This window comes from Emys orbicularis, chromosome 4, assembly GCF_028017835.1.
Source record: "Emys orbicularis isolate rEmyOrb1 chromosome 4, rEmyOrb1.hap1, whole genome shotgun sequence".
NCBI classification, from domain to species: Eukaryota; Metazoa; Chordata; order Testudines; family Emydidae; genus Emys; species Emys orbicularis.
Genome location: NC_088686.1, coordinates 32875573 through 32900883, shown reverse-complemented (window position 1 = coordinate 32900883; position 25311 = coordinate 32875573). Strand labels below are relative to the sequence as shown.

Sequence of the window (25311 nt, the reverse complement as noted above, 5' to 3'; positions counted from 1 at the left end):
TAAATGGAAACACTGTTTATCAGTTATGGAGATTATCAGAAAAACAAACAAAGAGCAAATTAACACGCCTATCAGGAAGAGAGAACCAGTTTACAGAGAGGAGGTGCGTGGGGCCCAGAACACAGTCACAGTATGGATAGGCTGCATGGGGCCACACACAGGTATCAGATTTGGGATGAGGGTGAGAAGGATGAGAAGATATAAACAGGTGAAGAGGAGATTCTGTTCTTGAGAGAGGAGATGAGGAGGAAGTATCAGAAGCTAAAAAAATGAAAGAAAAAATTGATAAAAGAAAAAAGATCCAAGAATAGGGTTTTAATGGATTCATGAATTCCAAAAAGAAAATGATATAATGCAAAGCATTTATTTCACTACTAATAGTATGAAGATGGTTTCTGCAGAAAACAAGTATTAGTTTTTCTTTATACAACTTTACAAAGTCCATTATCTTGTATGATATTCAAAGACAAGTGTCTTTATGTACAAGAAAACCAGAAAACTAGATTTAATCAAAACCAATTAATTTGGAAAGAAAATTTTCTTTAATATGCTCTAAACTCATTTTATTTGAGGAAAAACAAAGTTCTAGACAACGTGGTTTAAAACCAGCTACTAATTTTATTTTCTATTATGATAGTCCAAAAATAAGTGAGCTAAGACTATCACATAATAAAACAAAGTACAATAGAACCTCAGAGTTATGAACACCAGAGTTATGAACTGACCAATGAACCAAAGATATGGTATCTAGCTAAAGTGGAGAAGGATTTTAGGTGGGCTGACATGACATGACATCTAGTCTTGTGAACAAAAGAGGTCTGGGCTTGTCTACATTAGAAAATTGCACAGGTGTAACTTAAATTTATTAAGTCTGTTTAGTTAAACCGATGCAAATCCCTATGTAAACACTTATTTTAAGAGTGGCTTATTTCAGTTTAGTTTAAATTGGTAAGGAACTGATATATAAATTGATATATGAAACTCTTATCTGGAAATAAGAGTATCTACACAGGATTTTGCACCAGTTTAGCATTTAGTTTAAAAACAACTTTAGCTAAACTGGTACAAGTTTTGTGTAGATAGACAAGGCCTCTGGTATGATTATTAGCTCTAGTCGCTTGTTCCGTAGGTCAGTAGAGGCTGAATATGCTGCTCAGATGTGTGGATAAGGGACTCATCACTTAAAAGTTGGCTTACAAAGGAAAAAAAAAAAAGAGTTGAATTCAACTCCCTCCCCTTCCTTTCTGATATATAAAGGAGGACCGAATGTTGCTCTCATGAAGGTATTTTTTCTTGCTCGTTTTTACCTTAAAACTATCAGAAATGTCAGTTCTGTTCTTCTATATTTTTGAAGACCCACTGAACTGTAGTGGGACCTCTCTCAGCGCATAAAGATTCAACACCCCTGCACTATTATCATCTAAGACCTTTTCCTCCAAATGGTTCCTGACATTTGATAACATCTGTTTAACTCAAAAGTAAAAATCAAGGAGTTTTAAGATACCTACCTACAGCACCTTCCCCCTAATCAACATACTAAGTTTCACTTCCTTGGTACTTGTAGAGTCATAATCCTTCTACTTCCCCATCCATCTACACAGTGTTCCAGATAAAGAGGGTAGCAGAAAACCTGATTTTCTAAGTGAGACTGTACGCTCTTTGGGAAAAGGATTGTCCCCATCTGTGTGCATGTACAGCATGCAGCGCAATAAACCCTAAATCCTTATTGGAGTCTTTGGACAATGCTACAATATTAATTTTATTATTATTATTAACAAGAACAAAAACCCTTTCAAAAGTTACTTTTCAGTCACTCTTTATATTTCATAAAGCAGCAAGAAGGACGACCGTAGAGGAGTAGACTCTCTGCTGACAAGTCCCCTTGGGGCTAGGCATGGTGTAGTAAGCTCTCATTTAGTAAGCTCCCCTGCTGACAGACCGCTCTGATGCTGTATGGCAGTGGTCCCCAAAGCGGGCGCCCGCCGGGGCATTTATGTGCGCCCACCTAGTGCCCAGCAGAGGAGAGAAGCTGCAGCCCCGCGCCTGACAGGGACAGAGAACTCCGGGGCTGCAGGCGCTGGTGTTCTTGGTCCCTGGCAGGCGCGGGGCTGTGGTTTAAGCCGGAGAGAAGCCATGGCCCCGCGCCTACTGGGGACAGAGAACTCTGGGGCTGCAGGCGCTGGTGTTCTCTGTCTCCGGCAGGCGTGGGGCCCACCTAGTGCCCAGTAGGGGAGAGAAGCCGGGGGCCCATGCCTGCTGGGGACAGAGTATTCCGGGGCTGTGGGCGCCCGTGTTCTCTGTCCTTGCGGCTTCTCTCTTCTCTCTGGATTCATATATTATGTAATATTAAATATGACGTTTTTTGTATTATTTAATGTACAACTACAAAATAAACCTTGCAAAATTGTTGGCGCCCGCCACACTCTTCTGAAAACATGAATGTGCTACTGGCCACAAAAAGGTTGGGGACCACTGCTGTACGGTCTGCCTCTTCTTCTGATTCGGACCTCCGGTCAGGTTATATTTTAGTCCAGCCCCTTCTGCGGTAACAAAAAGTCCAACGAACAAGTTTCCAATCCCTCTGGTTCAATCTGTCACCCTTGATCCTGGGTCCCGTGGTTCATATGTCCTTTATTCAAACTCCCAGTCATCAATCCCCCTTCTCACAAGTTTTCTATCACCTTACCAGTGGGGTTAATAGAGGAACCCATGCCCAGGGTTCCAGTCCAGGGACCCTAAGATAGACAGTCAAGTTTCAATCCCTCAAACTACTTACTGTCACCTCCCTGGACTACCAACCCTGTAAGCAGACCTCTCCTACAGCCTAAGTTCACCCTTCTCACAGGGCTAGGACCTCCAGGTCTCTCCCCTGGAATCCCCCAATAAATCCTAGAATAAAGTATAAACAAACCCCCTTCTGCACTCCTTGGGCTTCACCTTTCAACCCTCTCTTGGTCCTTAAGTGAATACATCTGAGGGCTTTTTCCACACACTGATCCCATAGAGTGACTGCAGAGTTTCTACCATTCTCCCTGCAGACCTCTTTCTACTACAAACTTTCCTCTCTTTCTACTAGCCCCCAGCTCCTCCCTGCCCAGGTACAGGCAGTTCAGATTCAGAATAAGACAAATCTGAACTTCCAAAAAATTCAAGTTTGTTGAGATCCTTTGTTCCAGTTTTGGCTGAAGATAGTTTAAAGAACAGGTTAGACAAACATCTGTCAGGGACGGTTTAGGTAAACTTGGTCCTGCCTCTCTGAGGTCCCTTCCAGCCCCTACATTTCCTTGCTTGTGACAAGCCCCAGTAATAAAGGTCAGACCTGGATGCAAACTTCCCAAAAAGTTCACGTGGTTTTAGATTACAAGTTTTGATCCAGGCATATCTCTATTTAACAGCACCTCATCTGGCTGATTAATGGTGAGTGATGAAGGGCTATGAAGAGAATGCAGTCTATAAAGTCAGCGATTACTGTTCATGGTCTGAGTAACTGGAGAGGTAAAAACAGGGTGTCCCAAGGCTCTGTAAAGAATCTTGGCACCCACTTGAAAAACAAATGTTTCTTTGCATGCATAAGTAGCTAGATTTTAAAATTTCATACCTCATTTCTTGTATTTTCTCAATAAAACAAAGCAGTGAGATAGCCCAGAATGTGGAATGATCACAAGCCAAATTTCATATTTTTAATTAAAATGCTTTTTTAAATTGCAAGTGCACATAAGAATGTGACTTCTTGCTATGGTACAGTACACACTGCATCAATCCTTTATAATTCTCGGAAATAAGGCATTTATAACAGAATACCTACAATAATGGCAAAAATGCACCTCTTTGTGCATGTGAGTGCGCACATCTGGTCCAACTTCATGGTTTCAGAAATAAAGCAAGCAAGTACAATTTTTTACTACTGAATAATTCTGTTACATTATATTTCAACTACTCACAGGTTGATGAGTTCTAATTTACAGCTGTCAAAATGCCATAAAGGCATCTCAGGCTGGGAAACCTTTCCAAAAGCATTTTATATTGAAGCCCGAGTAAACAAAAATTCATGTCTCAAACACAATTCAAAAAGTATGTTATAGTTTTGAAATAAAACCACAAAAGTAAGGAAACAGACAGCTAAGGAAAATCTCTTAATACTTGTGATACAATAGGATATAGATTAGGATAAGGTTAATATGGTGTCCTTTCATGTAAAGTTAGTGAAACTTAAAATCACCATATGTCAATTGTTTCCCCTTCTGAAAGTTTCTCTTAAAACTGTACGTTTATTCACTCATTTTGGCTGTGAGTTTTTGGTTTACACAGTCTTTTAGGTGTATTTATTCATTCCAGTTATGATTGGTGAATATAAGATAATAGACAAATTACAGTTTATAAATATGTACTGACATGTAATGACATCGTAAAGTTAACCTGCTGCATCTGTGCAGCATTTTATTTTGCACTGTGTTTAATGAGAAGTTCATTATCTGACTTGTAAAATATTTATTTCTCTTAAAGTGTCAAAAGCTATTAGCCTCTATTGTGAACCTGCCACCAAAATGAAATCTGTTTTCAAATATACAGTGCCAAAAATAACTAAAAAAAAAATCTTAACGTTTTTGAAGGGGTGGGAGAGAGTTCTCTTTGTGTTCCTAATTTGCTTATTAAATAATACAAAGAAAAAATTTACTCAGAAATGCTCAGATACCAAGGGAATGGGTAAAGTATCAGACCCTAGCTAGAATAGAATAGATCAGCATGCCAACTTTTAACCATTATTAAATATTTAACAGTAAGTATAGTAATACTTCCTAAAATGTTTATATATATTTTATTAATACAAATGTACTGACAGGCCTGGGAAATGGGCACTTTTAAAAATAAAAATAAATTAATTAATAAAAAGTAAAGTTTATATATTGCAAGCATCTCCTCAAACAAACATGATACTGCAATTTTTTTTTTTTTTTTTTTTTACTTTACAACAACGAAGATATATAGTGCAAAAATAATCACATCTTACACTGACTGCTTTGGTCTTTTTATCTTGTAAGATTTGACCGATGATACTGAGCCACACATTATCTTTGCCACTTTATTGTTCAAGATATTAATTCTCACCTGTTTCAGGGTCACTGAAGTCAGGTAAGGTAATCGTATTGAGCTGTCGTCTGTCAGCAATGGCTCTGTCTAACAGACTGCTCCCACGTCCAGAATCACTGTAACACAATATTTGAAGTACAAGTCATTTAAAATATAAAATCAAACACTGACTGTTGAGATACAATTTTTATACTGTACCTCCTCACATGTTGTTGCAAAAAAAATGTGGATAGTGATAATCAAAGTTTAGTATTAAACATGGCCAATTATTCAGTTAAACAACTACACTAAATAAAAGGTAACTAAAAATTTAATCCATACTTATTTTAACAATTTTTGTTCCATAATAAAATCAATCAAAATGGGCACAAAAGATACAAACATTTCAAGTGAGTCATATAATGTTATAGCTTTACAAGTGAAGTACATACTCAGACTCAAGTTATTAAACTAGTGCACAATACAGTAAATTTACATGGCAATTAATAAGATGATGACAGTCCTAAAGAACAGAATCTAAACACGTCCAAACCAAAACAAAACGTAGGACAAAGAGTGAAAGTTCAAGAGAAGCTGTGGAGATTACTAAAGAGTAAAAGAAATGCTCAAAGAGCTGAGTTTTAAGAAGGGATCTGAAGAAAAGAGGATGTTTTGCAGATAAACCAATTCAATTTTATGCTTAGTTAAATTTAGGGCAACAACATTTGTATAAGCAGCAAAGAGTTCTGTGGCACCTTATAAACTAACAGACGTATTTGGAACATGAGCTTTCGTGGGTGAATACCCACTTCGTCGGATGCATGCATCCGACACAGGACTCTTTGCTGCTTTTACACATCCAGACTAACATGAGATCCAGACTAACACGGCTACCCCTCTGATACTGGACAACCTTTGTATAAATACAGATGGTACAGGAGACTGGTAATGAATTACTGTAAGAATCTTTCAGCTCTGTTCACTACATTTGAGTCTAGTCTAGTTTGGCAGTAACGAAGTCAATGCCATCTAGCCGGCTGATTTGGCAGCCTATTTGTAGGGCCCTACCAAATTCACGGTCCATTTTGGTCAATTTCATGGTCATATGATTTAAAAAATCATAAATTTCATGATTTCAGCTATTTAAATCTGAAATTTCACGGTGTTGTAATTGTAGGGATCCTGACCCAAAAAGGAGTTATGTGTGTGTGTGTGTGGCAGAAGGTTATTGTTGGGGGCGGTGGGGGGTTGCGGTACTGCCACCCTTACATGTGCGCTGGGCAGCTGGAGAGCAATGGCTGCTGGCCGGGAGACCAGATCTGAAGGCAGAGTTGCCGCCAGCGGCAGCGCAGAAGTAAGGATGGACTGGTATGGTATTGCCACCCTTACTTCTCCGCTGCTGCCTGTAGAGCTGGGCCCTCAGTTAGCAGCCTCCACTCTCCAGCCGCCCAGCTTCGAAGGCAGCTGCGCAGAAGTAAGGGTGGCATGGTATGGTATTGCCACCCTTACTTCTGCACTGCTGCTGGTGGGGCACTGCCTTCAAAGCTGGACACCCAGCCAACAGCCACCACTCTCCGGCCACTCAGCTCTGAAGGCAATGCAGAAGTAAGGGTGGAAATGCTTCTACCCCCCAAAATAACCTTGTGAGCCCCCCCCCACCACAACTCCCTTTTGGATCAGGACCCACCCCCAATTTGAGAAATGCTGGTCTCCCCAGTGAAATCTGGAGAAGAGATTTCATGGTCCATGACACGTTTTTCATGGCTGTGAATTCGGTAGGGCTCTACCTATGTGGAAAAAAATTGGTCTATTAGTCCATTTCTTAGTTCACATCACAAATAAACCAACCATATGGACACCTGACTGGCAGTTTTAGCAGAAGGACCAGGACTTAATAGGAATGGAGAATGAATTCTCTCTCACCCTTAAATTGTCCCTCCAGGTTGGTGGTGAGGCACATTAGCAGGACAGTGATGGGAAGCTCGTACTGATACTGTCTGTGCCTTAAACATTCTGTGGATAAATAGATAACTTTTGTTTCTAGGGCTGTTAATCTGGCACTTTTCACAGTTAATTCTCCCTTTTAAAAGGCATTTTTTCAATGGAAGCCTAAATTGTAATAGCACCATTTAATATGGTATATGCTCTTGTCTAATTCTCCTCTCACAACAGTGACAATTCAGAGTAACTCCATTCAATTCACCAGTATAAAATGGGGTCTAAGAGAGATCAGAATCTGGGCCAGTTTTATATCTGTCCCAATTTTTAAATGGCCTCCTACTTTTGAATTCAAATGTATTTTTGCCCTTTTCTTTCAATTCAGCTACTAAACTCATTATAGTTACACACTTTAAAAACAGAGTGAAAGATACTATTTCCTTTCTTTATGAAGATGTTGCTAAAATGTTACCAATAAGATCTTGCATGACACTAATGTCATTGCTAGACTGCAATTTCCCTGCAAAGGGATGCTATTATAGCAATCTACAGGAAACAGAAGGGAATTTTCTGGGATACAGACTATCAGCTATAGTTATTACATCAGTTGGCACATATTTTTTGGTAACAGCTATATTAATTACTTCTTCAACCCAGGAACAATGTCACGCTAAATATCGTTGAACAGAACAACATTTAATGTAAATTACCTTTTAATTACTGCACTGACATTCTGGGTGATTATCTGGTTTCCTCCCGTAGTTAATTCACATTTTGTATTTATTCCAAAATAAGCCTGTATGTGACAATGTCCTACACTGCTCCTAATTTGGGGTGTGGCCTACCTCTTTCCTATTTAATGTACAGAAATGGAATGAAAGTTATACGCATGTACACTGTATTCCCTTAATTAGGCTGAGTTGGCTTAAGGAGGGAAGTACATTATACTGTAATTGTAATGAGAAAAATATAGAAAAAGAAGAGAAAGAACCTATTTTAAATTTCAATATACTTTAGCAACCAGACTACAGATGCATTGCATTTGATGCAAGTATTACGCCTTAATCCTACAAGCCTTATACCTTACAATAAGGGAATTAAAGAGTAGCAGAATTCTAAGGATTTATAGCCAATTAGTGAGCAAACATTTACTTGTATGCTGGAAATGACTTTCAACAACAAAGAGCAGATTGATCTTATAAAACACAAGAAAACAAAGCCATAGGAAAGAGTAGTATTAGCACTTTTATATCATGTATTCAGTTCAGTTGTTTTCATAGGTAACTGATTAATGAGGACACTGAGTCCAACCTTCTCCTACAAAAGGTGATCTGATTGCAACCAGAGATATGTGCCATTGCAAGTCGAGCTAGTCAGGACAGGGAACTTTCATTCAGCAGCACAAATTAGAAAGGGAACCCCCTTCTAATTATAATACTGCTCCGTGTTCAACTACTATTGGTGTGAAAATGCAATATGCTACATTAGGGTAGGTATGTCACATCACCACAACCCTGTCAGCATTATATCGGGGAGGTATGCCACATCAGATGCTACATAAGGGAGGTGTGTGATACCATCACAACCACAACAGTGCCAATGTGATGTGATTCGCAAAACCAAGTCTCCTGTGTCACAGCATTTATTCATAGCCCCCCCCCCCCCCCCCCCCGAGATCCACTTTGATCTTGATTGTAATTTATAAAGATTTTTTTGTAACTGAATTGTTAGAGCTTTTTTTACCAAAATCAGCAGCCTCAAAATCTAGGTTAGTGTCAAATACGGAGACAGAGGTTCCCAGGTTCTTAAGGAGAGGTGGAAAGATTAAGAGAGTTGGCAATTATTATTCAGAACTGATATAAAACCCAATGTAATGAGAATACTAAGCTTTTATAATTCAGGGCAGGTCAGAATTCCTGCTGATATCTGGAGGAGTTGTTACTTAACTGAAGTATTTTTAGGCTCGATAGCAATGAGCACATCAGGAAAGCAATGACAAAGCATGGTTAGATATTCGTGCTGCACAAAAGTATAACTGCATATTGTAGGAAGGAATAAATATATGCTTACAATGTTACGTGCACAGGTATGATGCTGCAATTAAGCTTATAAGTAAATTGAAACCATTCTGCTCAGCAGAGCATTCTGGGAATTTGGATAAGAAACTCTTTTTGCCATATATATATAAAATGGGAAATATTAGAAATATTTTTCAAATGACAAACCTACTAACAGTATCTGGACCCTTGCCAAATAGTCCTATTCTAATCTCTTTCTAGCCCCTTTTCATACTGGTGTAACAATCTGAACAGAATATTTGGGCTTGTAAATATTTATAACATACTCAGAAAAACAAAATTTACTGATTTTATATATATATATAAAGTTGTTGAAAAAGAGATGTGGAAATAGGCTGTCCTATTTCCACATCTCTTTTTCAACAACTTTATTTTTAAATGAGGGATATCTTCAGGAAAATAATAGTAGCTTTTAAAGAGTTCATCTGCTCCTACTGCTTATTCCCACCTTCAATAAGAATACTCTCTTTGTGACATCATAACTAAATACTGTGCAAAAGATTGTGACATCACAAAATGAGGACTTTATATTCAAGCAATGAGTAACCAAATTTGTGAATGGGGGGAAGGCTTTTAAAAAATGCATGGCTGAAGATTAAAGTGGACTGGGCTCTAAACAGATGGTTCTCATGACAACTCAACAAGTCTTCTAAATCAATTTTTTCTCTTTAATGGAAGAAAAACAAAAATATAGTACTACTCTCCTGCATAAACTCCTCGCCCAGCAACAGGCCACCCCTGCAAGTGCTTTTTAAATTGTCACACACTACAGGAATTTAGATGAAACAGAAATATTCCTTATACAGTATTAAATACATTAAAAAAATTTTTTTTTAAGTACTATTTTTCTATGAACTACACCTAAAGCTACAACACATATAGCTAGTACAAACAAGGGATTAGACAGGTATTTGGAAGCAACACATTTTCAGGTATAAAAGGTACCACAATGGAGGGCACAGTTCAAGCTGAACCCACTATCTCCCTTGTGGTAAAATTGCTTATATTCCCATTAGTACAGTGGCTCTCAAACTTTTTTACTGGTGACCCCCTTCACATAGCAAGTCTCTGAGTGCGACCCCCATATAAATTAAAAACACTTTTTTACATATTTAACACCATTATAAATGCTGGAGGCAAAGCGGGGTTTGGAGTGGAGGTTGACAGTTCACAACTCCCATGTAATAACCTCGCGACCCCGAGGGGTCCCAACCCCCAGTTTGAGAACCCCTGCATTAGTAGAATGGTAAATTAATCTGAAGTACCATCTGCTCGGTTAGGGTCTGGCCCTTTGCACCACTAAAGCAATGTCAAGGGGCAGAGACTTGGACATAACTGGTCAATTGTAGTTAATTTGGCAGAACTAGTTCCGTACATCAAATGCCACTGGTTAAGGGGGTGTCCTAGGAAGGGCATCCCTCTGCTATGCTGAGCCTTAAGTGGTGTAAATTAGAACACCCCCATAGCTTCTCTAACTTGTGGCCGGGCCAGGTCCACTAGAGACCAAAGCTCAGAATCAGGGATCCAGAAATAGCTGTCTTATGTGCCCTCTCTCCTTGCATTCTCCTTTCAAAAATTCCCGCTCTCTAAAATATTCCCATTGGAGTAGCTTGTGCACAATTTCTAGCACACCTCTCCTCCCCCCCAGATAATGGATGATATTGGCTCTTATATTTTAGAAATAATTAGGGCTGTCGATTAATCGCAGTTTACTCAAAACTAATCATAATTAATTGCACTCAAACAATAGAATACCAATTGAAATTTATTAAATATGTTTGGATGTTTTTCTACATTTTCAAATATATTGATTTCAATTACAACACAGAATACAAAGTGTACACTGCTCACTTTACATTATTATTTTTTATTACAAATATTTGCACTGTCAAAATGATAAAAGAAATAGTATTTTTCAATTCACCTCATACAAGTACTGTAGTGCAATCTCTTTATTGTCACAGTGTAAGTTACAAATGTCGATTTTTTTGTGGTTACATAACTGCACTCAAAAAACAAAACAATGTAAAACTTTAGAGCCAACAAGTCCACTCAGTCCTACTTCTTGTTCAGCCAATGGCTAAGACAAACAAGTTTGTTTACATTTACGGGACATAATGCTGTCCGCTTCTTATTTACAATGTCACCTGAAAGTGAGAACAGGCATTTGCATGGAACTTTGTAGTTGGCATTGCAAGGTATTTATGTGCTAGATATGCTAAACATTCATATGACCCTTCATGCTTTGGCCACCATTCCAGAGGACATGCTTCCATGCTGATGACGCTCATTAAAAAAAGTGTGTGAAATAAATTTGTGACTGAACTCCTTGGGGGAGAATTGTATGTCTCCTGCTCTGTTTTACTTGCATTCTGCCATATATTTCATATTATAGCAATCTCGGATGATGACCCAGCACATGTTGTTCATTTTAAGAACACTTTCACTGCAGATCTGACAAAACTCAAAGAAGGTACCAATGTGAGCTTTTTAAAGATAGCAACATCACTCAACCCAAGGTTTAAGAATCTGAAGCGCCTTCCAAAATCTGAGAGGGATGAGGTGTGGAGCATGCTTTCAGAAGTCTTAAAAGAGCAACACTCCAATGTGGAAACTACAGAACCCAAACCACCAAAAAAGAAAATCAGTCTTCTGCTGACTCAGATGATAAAAATGAATATGCGTCGGTCCGCACTGCTTTGGATTGTTATCGAGCAGAACACATCATCAGCATGGAAGCATGTCCTCTGGAATGGTGGTTGAAGCATGAAGGGACATATGAATCATTAGCGCCTCTGGCATGTAAATATCTTGCGACGCCAGCTACAACAGTGCCATGAGAAAGCCTGTTCTCATTGTAAACAAGAAGTGGGCAGTAGTATCTCCTGCAAACATAAACAAACTTGATTGTCTGAGCGATTGGCTGAACAAGAAGTAGGACTGAGTGGATTTGTAGACGCTAAAGTTTTACATTGTTTTATTTTTGAGTGCAGTGATTTTTTTGTACATAATTCTACATGTGTAAGTTGCACTTTCATAATAAAGAGATTGCACAACAGTATTTGTATTAGGTCAATTGAAAAATATTATTTCTTTTGTTTTTTACCGTGCAAATATTTATAATAAAAATAATAATATAACGTGAGCACTGTACGCTTTGTATTCTGTGTGGTAATTGAAATCAATATATTTGAAAATGTAGAAAGCATCCAAAAAAATTTAAATAAATGGTATTCTATTATTCTTTAACAGTGTGATTAATTTTTTTAATCGCTTGAAAGCCCTAGTGATAATCAAATTGTTGGGTATATGCTCTTAGCGATTATCAAATGAACTTTGTGAGTTTTAGTCCCTGTTAAATACAACTCTGATTGTACATTAAACGTATCAGACTTTAACCCTTTTTCCCTTTGAAAAACAGAAATCAATGAGTCCCAACCATCTCTAATTTATCTTATAAAAGCAGAAATGCAAATATGCAGTAATAAAAATTAAGACAGGCCTTTCCAGCTTTCATTATCATAAAACTTCTTGTAATTAACCACCCACTTCTGTCTCAAAATTGTAGAGCAATGTATTTAAAAAAACCTTTTGTAAATAGAGACCAGATATATCACAAGAACCATCTTAGCAGTAAACACAAGAAAAAAGATTTATGAATTGTAATTAAATTGGAAATCTTCTGATGAGTTTCAGTGTACAGGAGACAAAATCCAAGATTTCTTTAGTATCTTACCTAGGGTTAGTGAGATTGTAACAGGACTTCCAAATCTGTAGCATATGTTTGCAGGTAAGGAGTGCCTCATCTGGGCCTCTGCACAGGGATTCCAGTTTGGCTTTTGAAAACAGTAATCTAACGGAGAAGGGGAAATTTTTTTTTTTGAAGAGTCACACTGAAGCAAAAACCCTTAATCTTCATTTGAGAGATCCTTGCAATGATTTGAAAACAAATTAGAATACAAAAGTTCCCAATACTATCTACAGAGAACCAAACTGGAGGGGAATCTGAAATATTGACTTTATAGAACCATGCCCTGGAATTGTATTCTTTAGGTATTTTTCTTTACCTTACACATCACATACAAAGAAATCATTCTAATAGGAGCCCTATTTGTAAAGTAACATATGGTAACATACAACTCATTTTTTGTTGTGGAAGCATAAACACACAGTAAATTAAATCTGATTTTCATAAAATTTTGCATTCATGTAGATATCTTGGTCTAAACTAGGGGGCATTCTTCAATTAAACTCTATGTTCAAGGGGGAGTCTATATTTATTTTTTTCTTGTAATTCTCAATATGGGCTCCATTCAGTGTCAAAATCAGCACCTAGATCCAAGATGACATTGACTACATTTAACATAGAACCATGTATATCAACCTGTGGAAACTGTGGTGTACAAAATATTTATCTTATATACCACTGTACTTTTGACTTCATGAATTGTTTTTTATTCTTGATGGAAGTTTAGTGTTTTTTTTTATGACTGAAAACACAAGGCTGAAATATCTGACCACAGAATAAAATTTCTATGATACATCATCACTGTCAAACCAATCTTGGGAACCAATAACGTCAGTGATATACTGTAAATTTGATGGAGATACAAGATGAGTGAGGTAATATCTTTTATTGGACCAACTTCAGCTGGTGAAAGAGAGAAGCTGTCAAGCTGCACAGAGGTCTTCTGGGGTCAATAAAAGATATTTCCTCACCCACCTTGTCTGTCTAATATCCTGGGACCAACACGGCTACAGCAACACTGTAAACTTGATATTTTTCATAGGGCAATTACAATGAGACTCAGTGTAGGCAGAATTGAATATTTTCATATTACTTTGTGTTTCAATACACTATCCTGATGAAAACCATGGTCTTTTATTGTGTGGGGTATGAGCACCCAAACAGGCACATTCACTTACAGAGGTTCAAGTCGGACATTACATTAGTCAAAACAGAACTAGATATAACGATGTTAAGTGAAACCCAAAGGAGAGTGAAAAAAGCACATTGTGTCTGAGGAGACAGCAGCATTTCTTAGTTGGGATTGTGACTACTACTTTTGTGTGCGCGGGGGGGTGGAGGGGAGGGCAGGGTAGTAGGTAAATACCCTGGTAGACAATAAGTGAAAGAATTTTAAAAGCTTAACTGTGAATCACTCTGGCAAAGAGGAAAATTGCACAGTGCCATACATAATAACTATTTTTAACAATGATCAGCACTTGAAAGTTTTCTTTGTTAACTACAATGGAAAATTGGAAATGGCCATATTGGAAATGACACTATTGGACTAGAAAGAATAAAGGGGAGAGAGCGTGACAAGGAAAATCTACCTTCACTCTGCATTGTCATCAAGAGAAGGTCAAACTCAGGTTTGATTTGAATTTAAGACATTTCCTAACAGAGTTCAAAATGGCATCTTGCACTATGGATCATATAGGGAAAGCAAGGATAGTTGCAAATGATGTTACTATCATAATTAATTACTATAGAAAAGAATTAAGATGACTGACTATCTTTAACTGCTCCTTTGCACAAAATGCCAATATGTCCTTTCAGCTGAATTTTTCAGATGTTATGTTAGAACATGGCACCCTATCAGTTATACTTGCAGTCACTGACTTAATTCTGTGATATATAAATTGGGACAGTACTTCTTTAATAGCTTTCAGGGGCATTAGAACGATAAATTCAGTAAAGTGCTTTGAGATCCTTGGATAGAAGTTCAAAATATTCACAACAATTGTATAATTAATGCATGATCATCTTGTGACGTTGCAGTCTATATAATTTTATAAAAATATGCTAATGAGTGAATTTAATGTAACTGAAATATGCTTTATGCAAAAGGTCTTTTGTAAGGTATTATTACAAAGCTTATAATTTACTAAGTGTGATCATCCTATTTGTATAAATGTACCACTCTTGTATTTGAAACTAGAAATATGAAATATAACTGTGAGGGCCTATTGTAATTATGCAAAGTGTGGGCCATTAATGGTGGTTTGGAATCTTGATGACTCCCATTAACCAGGACAATTGTCTGCAGATGGGTGTGTTTTACCTGTAAGTCTTCCTGTATACGTGTGTGCTGGCAAGTGGGCAATGAAGTCTTGCAGTGACATGTGATCATGTCACCGGAACTGGAATCCATCTTTAACCTGGTGTCTTTCCATTAAGAAGAAGGGGGTGGAAACCCAGAGAGGGACAAAGGATTCCCACCTTATGCAAAAGATATATAAAGGGGTGGAACAGAACAAAAGGGGAAGAGGAACCGTCATGAAGAATTCCCTAGCTACCACCTGAGCTGGAACAAGAGCTGTACCAGGGAAAAAAACTGTGCCCAGGCCTGGAAGGTGTCCAGTCTGAGGAAAAAAAAACACGTATTAAAGCATCTCTAAGGGTAAGATTATCTGTATTCAGGTTGATTAGACATAAATTTGCGCATTTTATTTTATTTTGCTTGGTGACTTACTTTGTTCTGTCTGTTACTACTTGAAACCACTTAAATCCTACTTTCTGTATTTAATAAAATCACTTTTTACTTATTAATTAACTCAAAATATGTATTAATAACTGGGGGAGCAAACAACTGTGCATATCTCTCTATCAGTGTTATAGAGGGCGAACAATTTATGAGTTTACCCTGTATAAGCTTTTTACAGTGTAAAATGGATTGATTTGGGTTTAGACCCCATTGGGAGTTGGGCATCTAAGTGTTAAAAACAGAAACACTTCTGTTAGCTGCTTTTAGGTAAACCTGCAGCTTTGGGGCAAGTAATTCAGATCTTGGGTCTGTGTTGGAGCTCACGGGTGTGTCTGGCTCAGCAAGACAGGGTGCTGGAGTCCTAAACTGGCAGGGAAAGCAGGGGTAAAAGTAGTCTTGGCATATCGGGTGGCAGCTCCCAAGGGGGGGTTCTGTAATCCAACCCGTCACATCTCTCTGTCTCAGTGTCAAATTTCAATAACATTATCAGTTATCAGAGTGGTAGCCATGTTAGTTTGTATCAGCAAAAAGAACGAGGAGTACTTGTGGCACCTTAGAGACTAACAAACAAACACACACACTAATAAAAGTGAATGTGATTTAACATATTGATGGAAGATTCAAATACTAAGAACTTTTGCTTGGACTATATTTTATCTGTCTGTTTTCATAGTTTTAATCTGTGCATTAAAAACAACATCGTTTGCTATCTCTCTATAGCACTAGACAGAAAAAAATCTCTCTAGGATCAAGATAGGACAATACTGGTGGATATCTAGATTTTGTATGGCTTAAACAGTATAGAAAACACATGTTCAGAGCACACAGCTTAAGAGAAGTCATATGCAACACATCGAGCTGACAAAGAACTTCTAATTAACATTAAATAACAGCTTTCAAACACTTGACTTGGGATATGGTGTTGAAAAGGTGTGGGCTGAATTAAAGGAAGTCATATGCAGAGAACAATGGAGGATTCAGTGTGCAGACTTAAAGGAAAGAGTAGCAGTAATACCTGCAAGCTAAGCAAGAAGTAATGACAATGGAAGCAAATGGCAAAGAAAACCTGATCTTAGAATAAAGCACACAAAAAAGACGGTAAAATGTCCATGAAATTTGAAAAAGCATCTTGGGCTAAATTGTAAAGAAACAGAAAATGAAATCTTCGCCACCCTTTTTAAAGCAATAATAAATTAAAAGGAGGGCGCAATAGTCACTTCAAGGCATGAAGAAACAACAGAACTCCCTTGTAATTTCTTACTGGGATGGCCAACTAAACCAACCTAAGTGAAATAAGCAAGCAAGCAGTATTTGTTAATTGAAAATTATTCCAAAACTTCTTTTGCTCTAAGCTCCTGCCCAATTTAGTTTAGCAGAAAAACTACAATAGATGTCACAGATACCCATTCACCTGCTAAAGTATGTTAAGATGCAGTAAACTACAGTACAAAAAAGAAAAAAGTATCTACTGATTAGAAAAGAGTCAAAAACAATGGAACAAAAGAGATTTAATAGCCTGAAACTACTGCAAAGTGAAGTCATACTGGGAAAATGTTGAGAATTACAATAATGATATAAATGAGAAACAAGCCTGAGAAACCGCATCAAAACAAAAATCAAGTCCTCTAGTGGGTGGATTGTATTTGATTTTTTTTAAATGGTTACAATAGAAAAACTTACTGTAAGTTTCAAAAGTTCTTGATCACAAATTCACTGGGTCCAAAAAATATTGCAGCGTGTATGACTCAGAGAGTAAATTTGTCATATTCCAAGAAGTTGATCAGGAATGTTATTGACAAAATAAGAGCAGAACCTGCTACACAAAAATCCAAGTACTGAAGAGCACTAGGAAAAAAAGACTAGTGACACAAGCAGGGCACTCAAATCTAATAGGATTTAATATATTAAAACTGAATCCTTCCTACGTGGGGCACAAACAATGCTCCACTATCTGTACTGCCCAACCTGGGCCTCTCGTGCATACCCTCTATGTTAAGTGCCATAAATATTCCCTAAGTACAGAGGGGTTCTTTCAGTCAGCATTACTGTAGTGTTCCTCCCACTCCCCAGTCAAAACAGACTCTTTAGCTTCATTCTTAACACGTCCCAACTTTCACAAGCTTCGTTGGTGACTTGGTTTTCACCTGTAGATTTCCAAGTTTTAATTTTTTTATTGAGTCTCACGTCTTTGTAATGTGAGATGTTACAACACTGTCTTTGGGTGTTAACTTCTCTGTCAAAGGCTTCTTGTGGGGTTGGTCCATTTAGCAGTATTGCCAACCCCAAATGTTCAAAAATCATGAGTCAGGCTCACCAAAAATAATGAGATTTGGCTTCATGTAAAAATAATAGATTTGGTGTTCTTTTATTTGCCTTCTGCTTTTTGAGCCTTTAGGGTGCACTAGGGTCACATTTTGAAACTTTCTCCACAATCATAAGAGCTAGGAACTTACTTTTTCTTTAAGAATGAAGGCTGAAATAATCACATATCCACTTGACTCCAAAAGCTGGGGCTTTCAGGAAAACAATTATCATGAGACTAATGACAAAATCATGAGAGTTGGCAACACTGATTATCTCTTGACAGTATTCTGCCTATCACACTCTGAACAGTTTCTTTAAAGGCAGACAGCAAGCTGGATTTAGTTTGACACCTCCAGACAATAAAATGAATATGCAAAAGCTCAGACATAAGGTTAGAACAACTAGAGAGCTGTCTGAATGGAGAGAATCTTTTGTTTTGAAAATAAGACGCAAAGGTGGGGCTAAGAGATTCAGTTGCAAAGTTGGCACCAAAAATATATTAAAAAAAAAAAAAAGTAACAATTTGGGATAGTTGGTGGCATTTGGACCAGAGAAATCTCACTCAGTCTGGAGTCTGTAGGCAGTTCAATGACAATTCTCATTTTTGTGAAGACAAAATTCCATAGGCTTTTACTGAACTGGGGAAAGCCCAAGAGCTAAATATGTTGCACTGCTTAAAATTACGGACAGGACATTCAGGATTCAGTCCCTGTGAGATTTACATCCTGGATGTAAATCTCACAGGGACATTCCTTCCCGCGTTTGGAAATCACCATGGCAGAATGATTCATAAATTGGAGATTAACAATTATCAGGTTAGACCCCAAGAGTCATGAGATTGGCCCAAAAATCATGAGCGTTTTTTAAAAAAAAGATTATGTTGTGGTTTTGGTCTGTCTTTTGATATTTGAACCCTCCTGCTCATGTCCAGTGTGTGTGGGGGAGGGAGGGAATTAGCGTTGCCCATTCTTCCACATTTACTGGGTCAGGTGATTTTGGCCCCTGATTTCTGGAGCTCTCACCCCCACATCTGCCTGCTCCTGCCCAGCAATTAATCCTGCCTGACTGTGCCCACATCAGTCCCCCCAACCCACCAATTCAACACCTCCCCCCAGCCTCACCTCTGTTTTTACTAGTTTTGTATCCCCTCATCCAGACCTGTGAGGCTGCAATAGGGTCCCATCTCCCGCTTCCCAGGCTGGTGGGGGCTGCTCCAGGAACTCTTAATTTCACCATACCCTTCCCAGGCCAGGAGCTGCAAGGGGATGGGGGGGGCGGGGGACGGACACAAACAGAGGCACCGTCCTGTCCATCTTTCTCACAGGAAGGATGAGGGGAAGGAGGGAGTACAGTTGTGCTGAGCTCTAGTACCCTCTGAAATCCTGTCACTTACAAAAAAAATCGTACGGGTTGGCAATACTGGATGCTGTTGCGAAAAAAGCAAATGTCATTCTGGGCACACGTAGTCTAGAGAAGAAACGACTAGGGGAGGTACATGATAACAGTCTTCAAATACATAAAAAGTTGTTGTAAAGAGGACAGTGATCAATTGTTCTCCATGTCAACAAAGGGCAGGACAAGAAATAATCAGCATGGTTTTCAGCAAGAGAGATTTAAGTTAGATATTGAGAAAAGCTTTCTATCTATAAGGATAGAACTCAGCTGCCTCCAAACAACATGACTGGAACAACACAGAAACATCATGAAGCATGAGAGCTCGATAGGAAGTAGGCAGGAGAAAAAGGAAGGGGGCAATCAGTTTGCTGCAGGACTTACACACCTACTGGCTGCACTGGGAAGAGAGGCTGCAGCAGAGAAGGATTCAATACACAGCAATATGGCAGCCCTAATCATGCCTCCTCCTCCTCCTCGGCCTGCCAGACCCATCCACCATTTGAGCTACCAGAGGGGAAGCTCCAGCTACCACAGCCTCTCCAAAGCAAACTTTCCACCATAAAGCCAGCATAAAACAGGACTGAATTTAGCTAACAGTGGCTCAAGTCACTAAGCTGCTGTTTGTCTCTCTTCAAATGCTACAATCTAATGTGCTCACATTCTTCTTCCATCCCATCTATCTACTAGGTATTTATCACTCGTCACTATGGTACCCGGAGCCCTCCAGTTTCATAACTCCTTGATTTTCATTCTGTATGGTACTTACCACATTCAGGGCAAGAAGAACATAAGAAGTGCCACATTGTGTTGCCACAGGGTTAGGCCAACCATTCTTGGCAAGTGACAAAGAACGATGCACATTCAAATAAACTAGCATTTAAAAGTTATTTCAAGAAAAGGTACCTGTATGCACTGTGTGAGGAAAAAAGTAATTTTGTACCCAAAAGTAACTGACTTTTATTGTATTACATTCTATACAATTGAAAAATGAGACCATTACAGGATTCCAGATAATCTCTTTGAATAATGCAACAGTTTGTATTTCTAATCTAGCTAACCTTTAATATACTTTGCAAAGCATTTTTCTGATGAATACATGATAGTATCAAACTGGAAAAGATTAGGAAAGAACAAAAGTAAGGCAATAATTCTCTCCAACTTTCATATGGTTGTAGGAAAAGTGTATTAATTAACGGTACTGAATAAGAAAAATTATACTGATGCACAAAACAACAACTTTGTGAATGCTGAGATCATGTAGAATGCTTGGAAACGGTATCTAGACTGAATGTAAAAACAGATAAATAGACCACAAACATTTCATTTACTCAGAATATGTTTCTTTTAAAGCCCATTTTATAGGATGATTTGCTGGCTGTGTAGTTAGTGCATAAGAGCTCCCTACAAATGCAAGGGATCTGGGATTTATTTCCATGTCAAGTCTGTTACTCAAAGGCTGTGAGTGTCCTGTATTATTCTTTAGAGAATCTTAGAGTTGAAGTAACAGCATCATATATATGAGTTTAGAAAAGAATCTAAATCCATCACTCTTCAACTAGAAATAAGAACATCATTGGGGTGGCCTTGAGGATGGGATCAGCTGGGAAGAAACAAAAAGGGATTCTTTGGGCCCACAGGGGCCTGGAGAGGATCCCTTTCTAAAAAGAATAAAAAATATCCCTCAAGAATGTGCAGATACTGTTGTAAGAACATTTACTGCATTAGAGAAACACATGTTCCATCATATTTTTAGTTTGCATTCCCTCACACAATAAATTGACTGTTCTTATTCAGATTTGTTTGGAAGTGACAGTACAATTTAACAGGTATCCTTTAAAAATGAAGTACTGGTATGTTAAATAGTAAAAGTGCAAATTTTAGAAAAGTAATCCTAACAGCGCTATAGCATTATTATTTTTAAGCATTGCTTGGAAATTTTATAATTATTTAAACAGCACAGAAGTGAGTAGGGTGCCTTATAAAACTTGAGTTTATGAAAAAATAAATTTAACACAGTCTACAAACCAAATCTTGAATTGGGTAACGTTGCACTGGGTAGGTGACCTCGTACTTATTGTTTGGTGGGAGGGATGAGGCTTTCCACCTTGGTCTCCAAAATCTCATTTTTTTTTTTTTTTTTTTTTAATCGTTATTATAAAGTAAATCTCTAGCCATCATGGTTGTGAAGAAAAACTTCAAAACATGAACTGAATGTAACTGAGATGAATATTGATCTGGACTCCAACATATAATTTATGTACTGGGTGTCGGAGATGGAGTGCTGGAATATCAAAGGGCAGCAGACAGTTTCAGCACCACCCTCCATGATCACAAGACCAATGACTGCAAGCCATTAAGACTAAATGGACCTAACTGCCAAACAATGGAGCAATCATCACAGGGACATTCTCTTAGGTGGGCTGGGCTGGACTGGGCAACTGGGGGAAAAAAAGAAAGACTTCACACCTAGGCCCTGTAACAAAGTCTATAAGAAAGCAATATGGCAATAGGACTCGGACACACACAAGCAGGTTGGGGCTTTGAGCAAAGGCTGGTCCTGAGAGGGGAGGAAACCAACTAGGGTTCACTTGCTGGTTGGGCCCCAAGAGTTCCTCAGCTTCCTAAAAAGATGCAAGTTGGGTCTGTTCTATTCCAGTAACTCAAGAGGGAAGCCCATTTAATTTAGCTTGTATTGAATCATAAGATTAGATGAGACTAAATACGTGTATAGACTGTCTGGGTTTTTTAAACTCATTTTCTCTTAAGTTTTGCTCCAGAGGCTAATAAACCTATTTGTTTTAAGATGACTGCAGGTCACTATATCATTGGTCACATATTCCTAAAGAGAAAATCATGCAGGTGCCAAAATTTAGCTGGGCCTGTTTGGTAATAAGTGGTTGACATAGATGGAGTGTCTGGGGTAGAGCGGGAGAATTGTGAAATTCTACCCCAAGACAGATAAAGGTATGAAATGCCTAACATCTGATATTAGCCCCATAAGTGTGACATTAACCAACTCAATATCTGCCTGAGTTTGCAGAGAGTTTGAATCAATAGTTTTGAGAGTTGTCAACTACTGTGTTAATGTTTATGGTAGCTTACATTTACAAGAATAGTTAACAATGATGACATTTAAGTTATTTCATTACTGATCAAAGCACATAAGAATGGAGACAAATTATCACATTATAAAGAGCTGCATAATCTACTGCAAAAGATGTTCCATTTTAGTCCTACAAGTAAGTGGCAATTTGGAAAGTGCCAGAAATCTTGAAGCAACTGGGAAAACACCAGATAAGTTGTTAAAAACTAATGTTGTGCTAATATTTGAGAGGGGTAAATGGGATGACCTGGGAAGCTATAAGCTTGTTAGCCTGGCAGTGATCGGAGGCAAAATCATGAAAAGGTTAATATGAGACAGAATCCGTAAAGAATTAAAGGATGGTAGCATAATTAATACCAATCAATACCTTTCATGGAAAATATGCCTTGTCAGACAAACATGATATAATTTTTGTATGAGATTCCAGGATTGGCTGATAAAGTGTAATACTCTTGACATAATATACTTAAAACTTCTGTAAATCATATCTCTTAATTAGATTAAAATTAGCATTAAACAAAAATCAATGTAGCCCACATTAAGTGAAGTAAAAATGATTGCTAGACCTCAAAAAGTAATTGTAATGGAGAATTGCCATCCATTATAGGTGTTCTGAGTAAGGTCCCACAGGGATCTGTTCTTGGCTCAGTGCTATTGTATATTTTCAATGTTCTGGAAGAAAATATAAAATCATTACTAGTAAAAGCTCCAGCTAACATCAAAATTGGTGAACTTGTAAATAATACTGGGGGACAAGTGAGTTACACTGGAAACCTGGATCGCTTGGTGAGGTGGGTGCATTTGAAGAATGTTCATTTTAATACAACCAAATGCAAGGTCCTACCTAGGAAAAAAAGAATGTAGGTCTCACTTACAAGATGGGGGATTATACCATGGAAGGCAGTAACACCGAAAAGGACGTGGGATCATGGCAGATAACAATTAACATGAGCTCCTAAGTGCAATGCTACATCTAGCTAAGCAAACACAAGTCTAGCTCAGATATATAAGCTGGTGAACATCAAACATAGGTTGAAGAGTTGGTATTACTTCTGTCTATGGCATTAGTGAAATCATTAAATGTCCAGTTCTGGTGTTCACATTTATGAAGGGGATGTTGAAAAATTGGAGGTATTCAGGAAAGAGCTACAAGAATGATTTGAAGTCTGGAATACAAGCTTTAGAGTGAGACTAAAGAAGCTCAATACATTTAGTTTATTGAAGTGAAGGTTAAGAGGTGACTCAATCATGGTCTATGTACTACATAGAGAAGATTTCTGATACTTTATTCTAGCAGAAAGGCATAACAAGATCCAATGGTCAGAGGCTTAAGCTAGACAAATTCAGATTAAAAATAAATTCATGTTTTTCAAAGTAACAGTAATTTATTATTCAGAACAATTTACCTAGAGATGTGGTAGATTTTGCATCACTTTAAATCAAAACTGGATATCTTCCTTAAAGTTATGCAATAGCACAATGAGAAGTGATGGGCTTGATGCAGAGATTGCTGAGTGAGTTTTTTTGGCCTGTATTATGCCAAGTCAGACTATTGTTCTGGTGTGTCCACCTGTAAGAAGGAGTTCAGTTTCCAAGCCTATTCATCTCTTACAATGGACAGTAACCATATTTAATAATTCTTTTCACCACCACCATTAAACGGGTTAGAAAAAAAAAAAGCACCTTCTTTTCTAAATATGTTAGACAGAGCAACATCTGCTCTAGTTCTGTCCCCTTTGCCCTGCCTGGAAGGAGCAAAGGGCCAGACTCTGGTTGCAGCTATGCTGTTGAAAATTTCCCCAGCAGGAATACTCTCTTATGGCATAAAGGCAGTGGACAAAACTCTTGTATCGACTTCCCCATCCCAGCATAGGGGGCCTTGCCAAGGGCGGACAGCACCATGTTAGGGCAGGGAGATCAAAGCTTGACTCTGCCAATTCACAGCTGGTGCATGGTCACTTAGGGAACATAGCCAGTTTAAAGCCAAAACTTGCTTGATAGTATTGATGCAGCTTAAACAATTTAAAAATCAGGTGACGTACACTAAATTAAATATATTCCATCTCTGTATAATTTCATGTTGGTGTATCTATCATCTTTTGTTTTTGATGAACACCAATCTAATATACTGAAGTATCAGAGTGGACTAATATGAAGCTGTGCACATGCTACTTCAAACGTTAAAGGGACACCTGCCAAACTGAGTATTGGATAGAGTCATAGAGTTTAAGGCCAGAAGAAACCATTAGATCATCGAGTCTCATCTCCTGTGTATCACAGGCCATTACATTTAAATCAGTTACCCCATATTGAGCCAAATAACTCACATTTGACTAAAATATCATTTTCTGAAAGGCATCCAGTCTTGATATGAAGACATCAAGAGATGGAGGATCCACCACCTCCCTAGGTAGTTTGTTCAAATGGTTAAATCAACCTCACTATTAAAATTTGTGCCTAATTTCTAATTTGAATTTGTGTGGCTACAACTTCCAGTCACTGGGTCTTGTTTTGCCTCTCTCTAGTAGATAAAAAAAGCCTTTTAATACCTGGCATTTTCTACCCACGAAAGTAGTTCTACACTAATCAATCACCTCTCTGTCTTCTTTTTGATAAAATAATAGAGATTCTTTAAGATTCTCACTGTAAGAGTATGTCTACACTACCCGCCAGATCGGCGGGCAGCGATCGATCCAGCGGGGATCGATTTATTGCGTCTAGTATAGACGTGATAAATAGACCCCCGAGCGTTCTCCCATCAACTCCTGTACTCCAGCGCCGCTAGAGGCACAGGCAGAGTCGACGGGAGAGCGGCAGCAGTCGACTCACCACGGTGAAGACACCATGGTAAATTGATCTAAATATGTCGACTTCAGCTACGTTATTCAGGTAGCTGAAGTTGCGTAACCTAGATCGATCCACCCCCCTAGTGTAG

The 25311-nt window shown here is 38.2% G+C and overlaps 1 protein-coding gene across 2 annotated transcripts in view; it reads right to left on the bottom strand.

Moving 5' to 3' along the window:
- Window positions 1-25311, bottom strand: part of TTC7B (tetratricopeptide repeat domain 7B) — a 324581-nt gene that overhangs the window by 103165 nt on the left and 196105 nt on the right. For both annotated transcript variants that reach the window (XM_065403071.1, XM_065403072.1), the window contains exons 16-17: window positions 12820-12936; window positions 5107-5204 (exon numbers count right to left, since the gene is read on the bottom strand). In XM_065403071.1, coding sequence (XP_065259143.1) covers window positions 5107-5204; window positions 12820-12936 — 215 coding nt within the window. The remainder of the gene's footprint in view (window positions 1-5106; window positions 5205-12819; window positions 12937-25311) is intronic.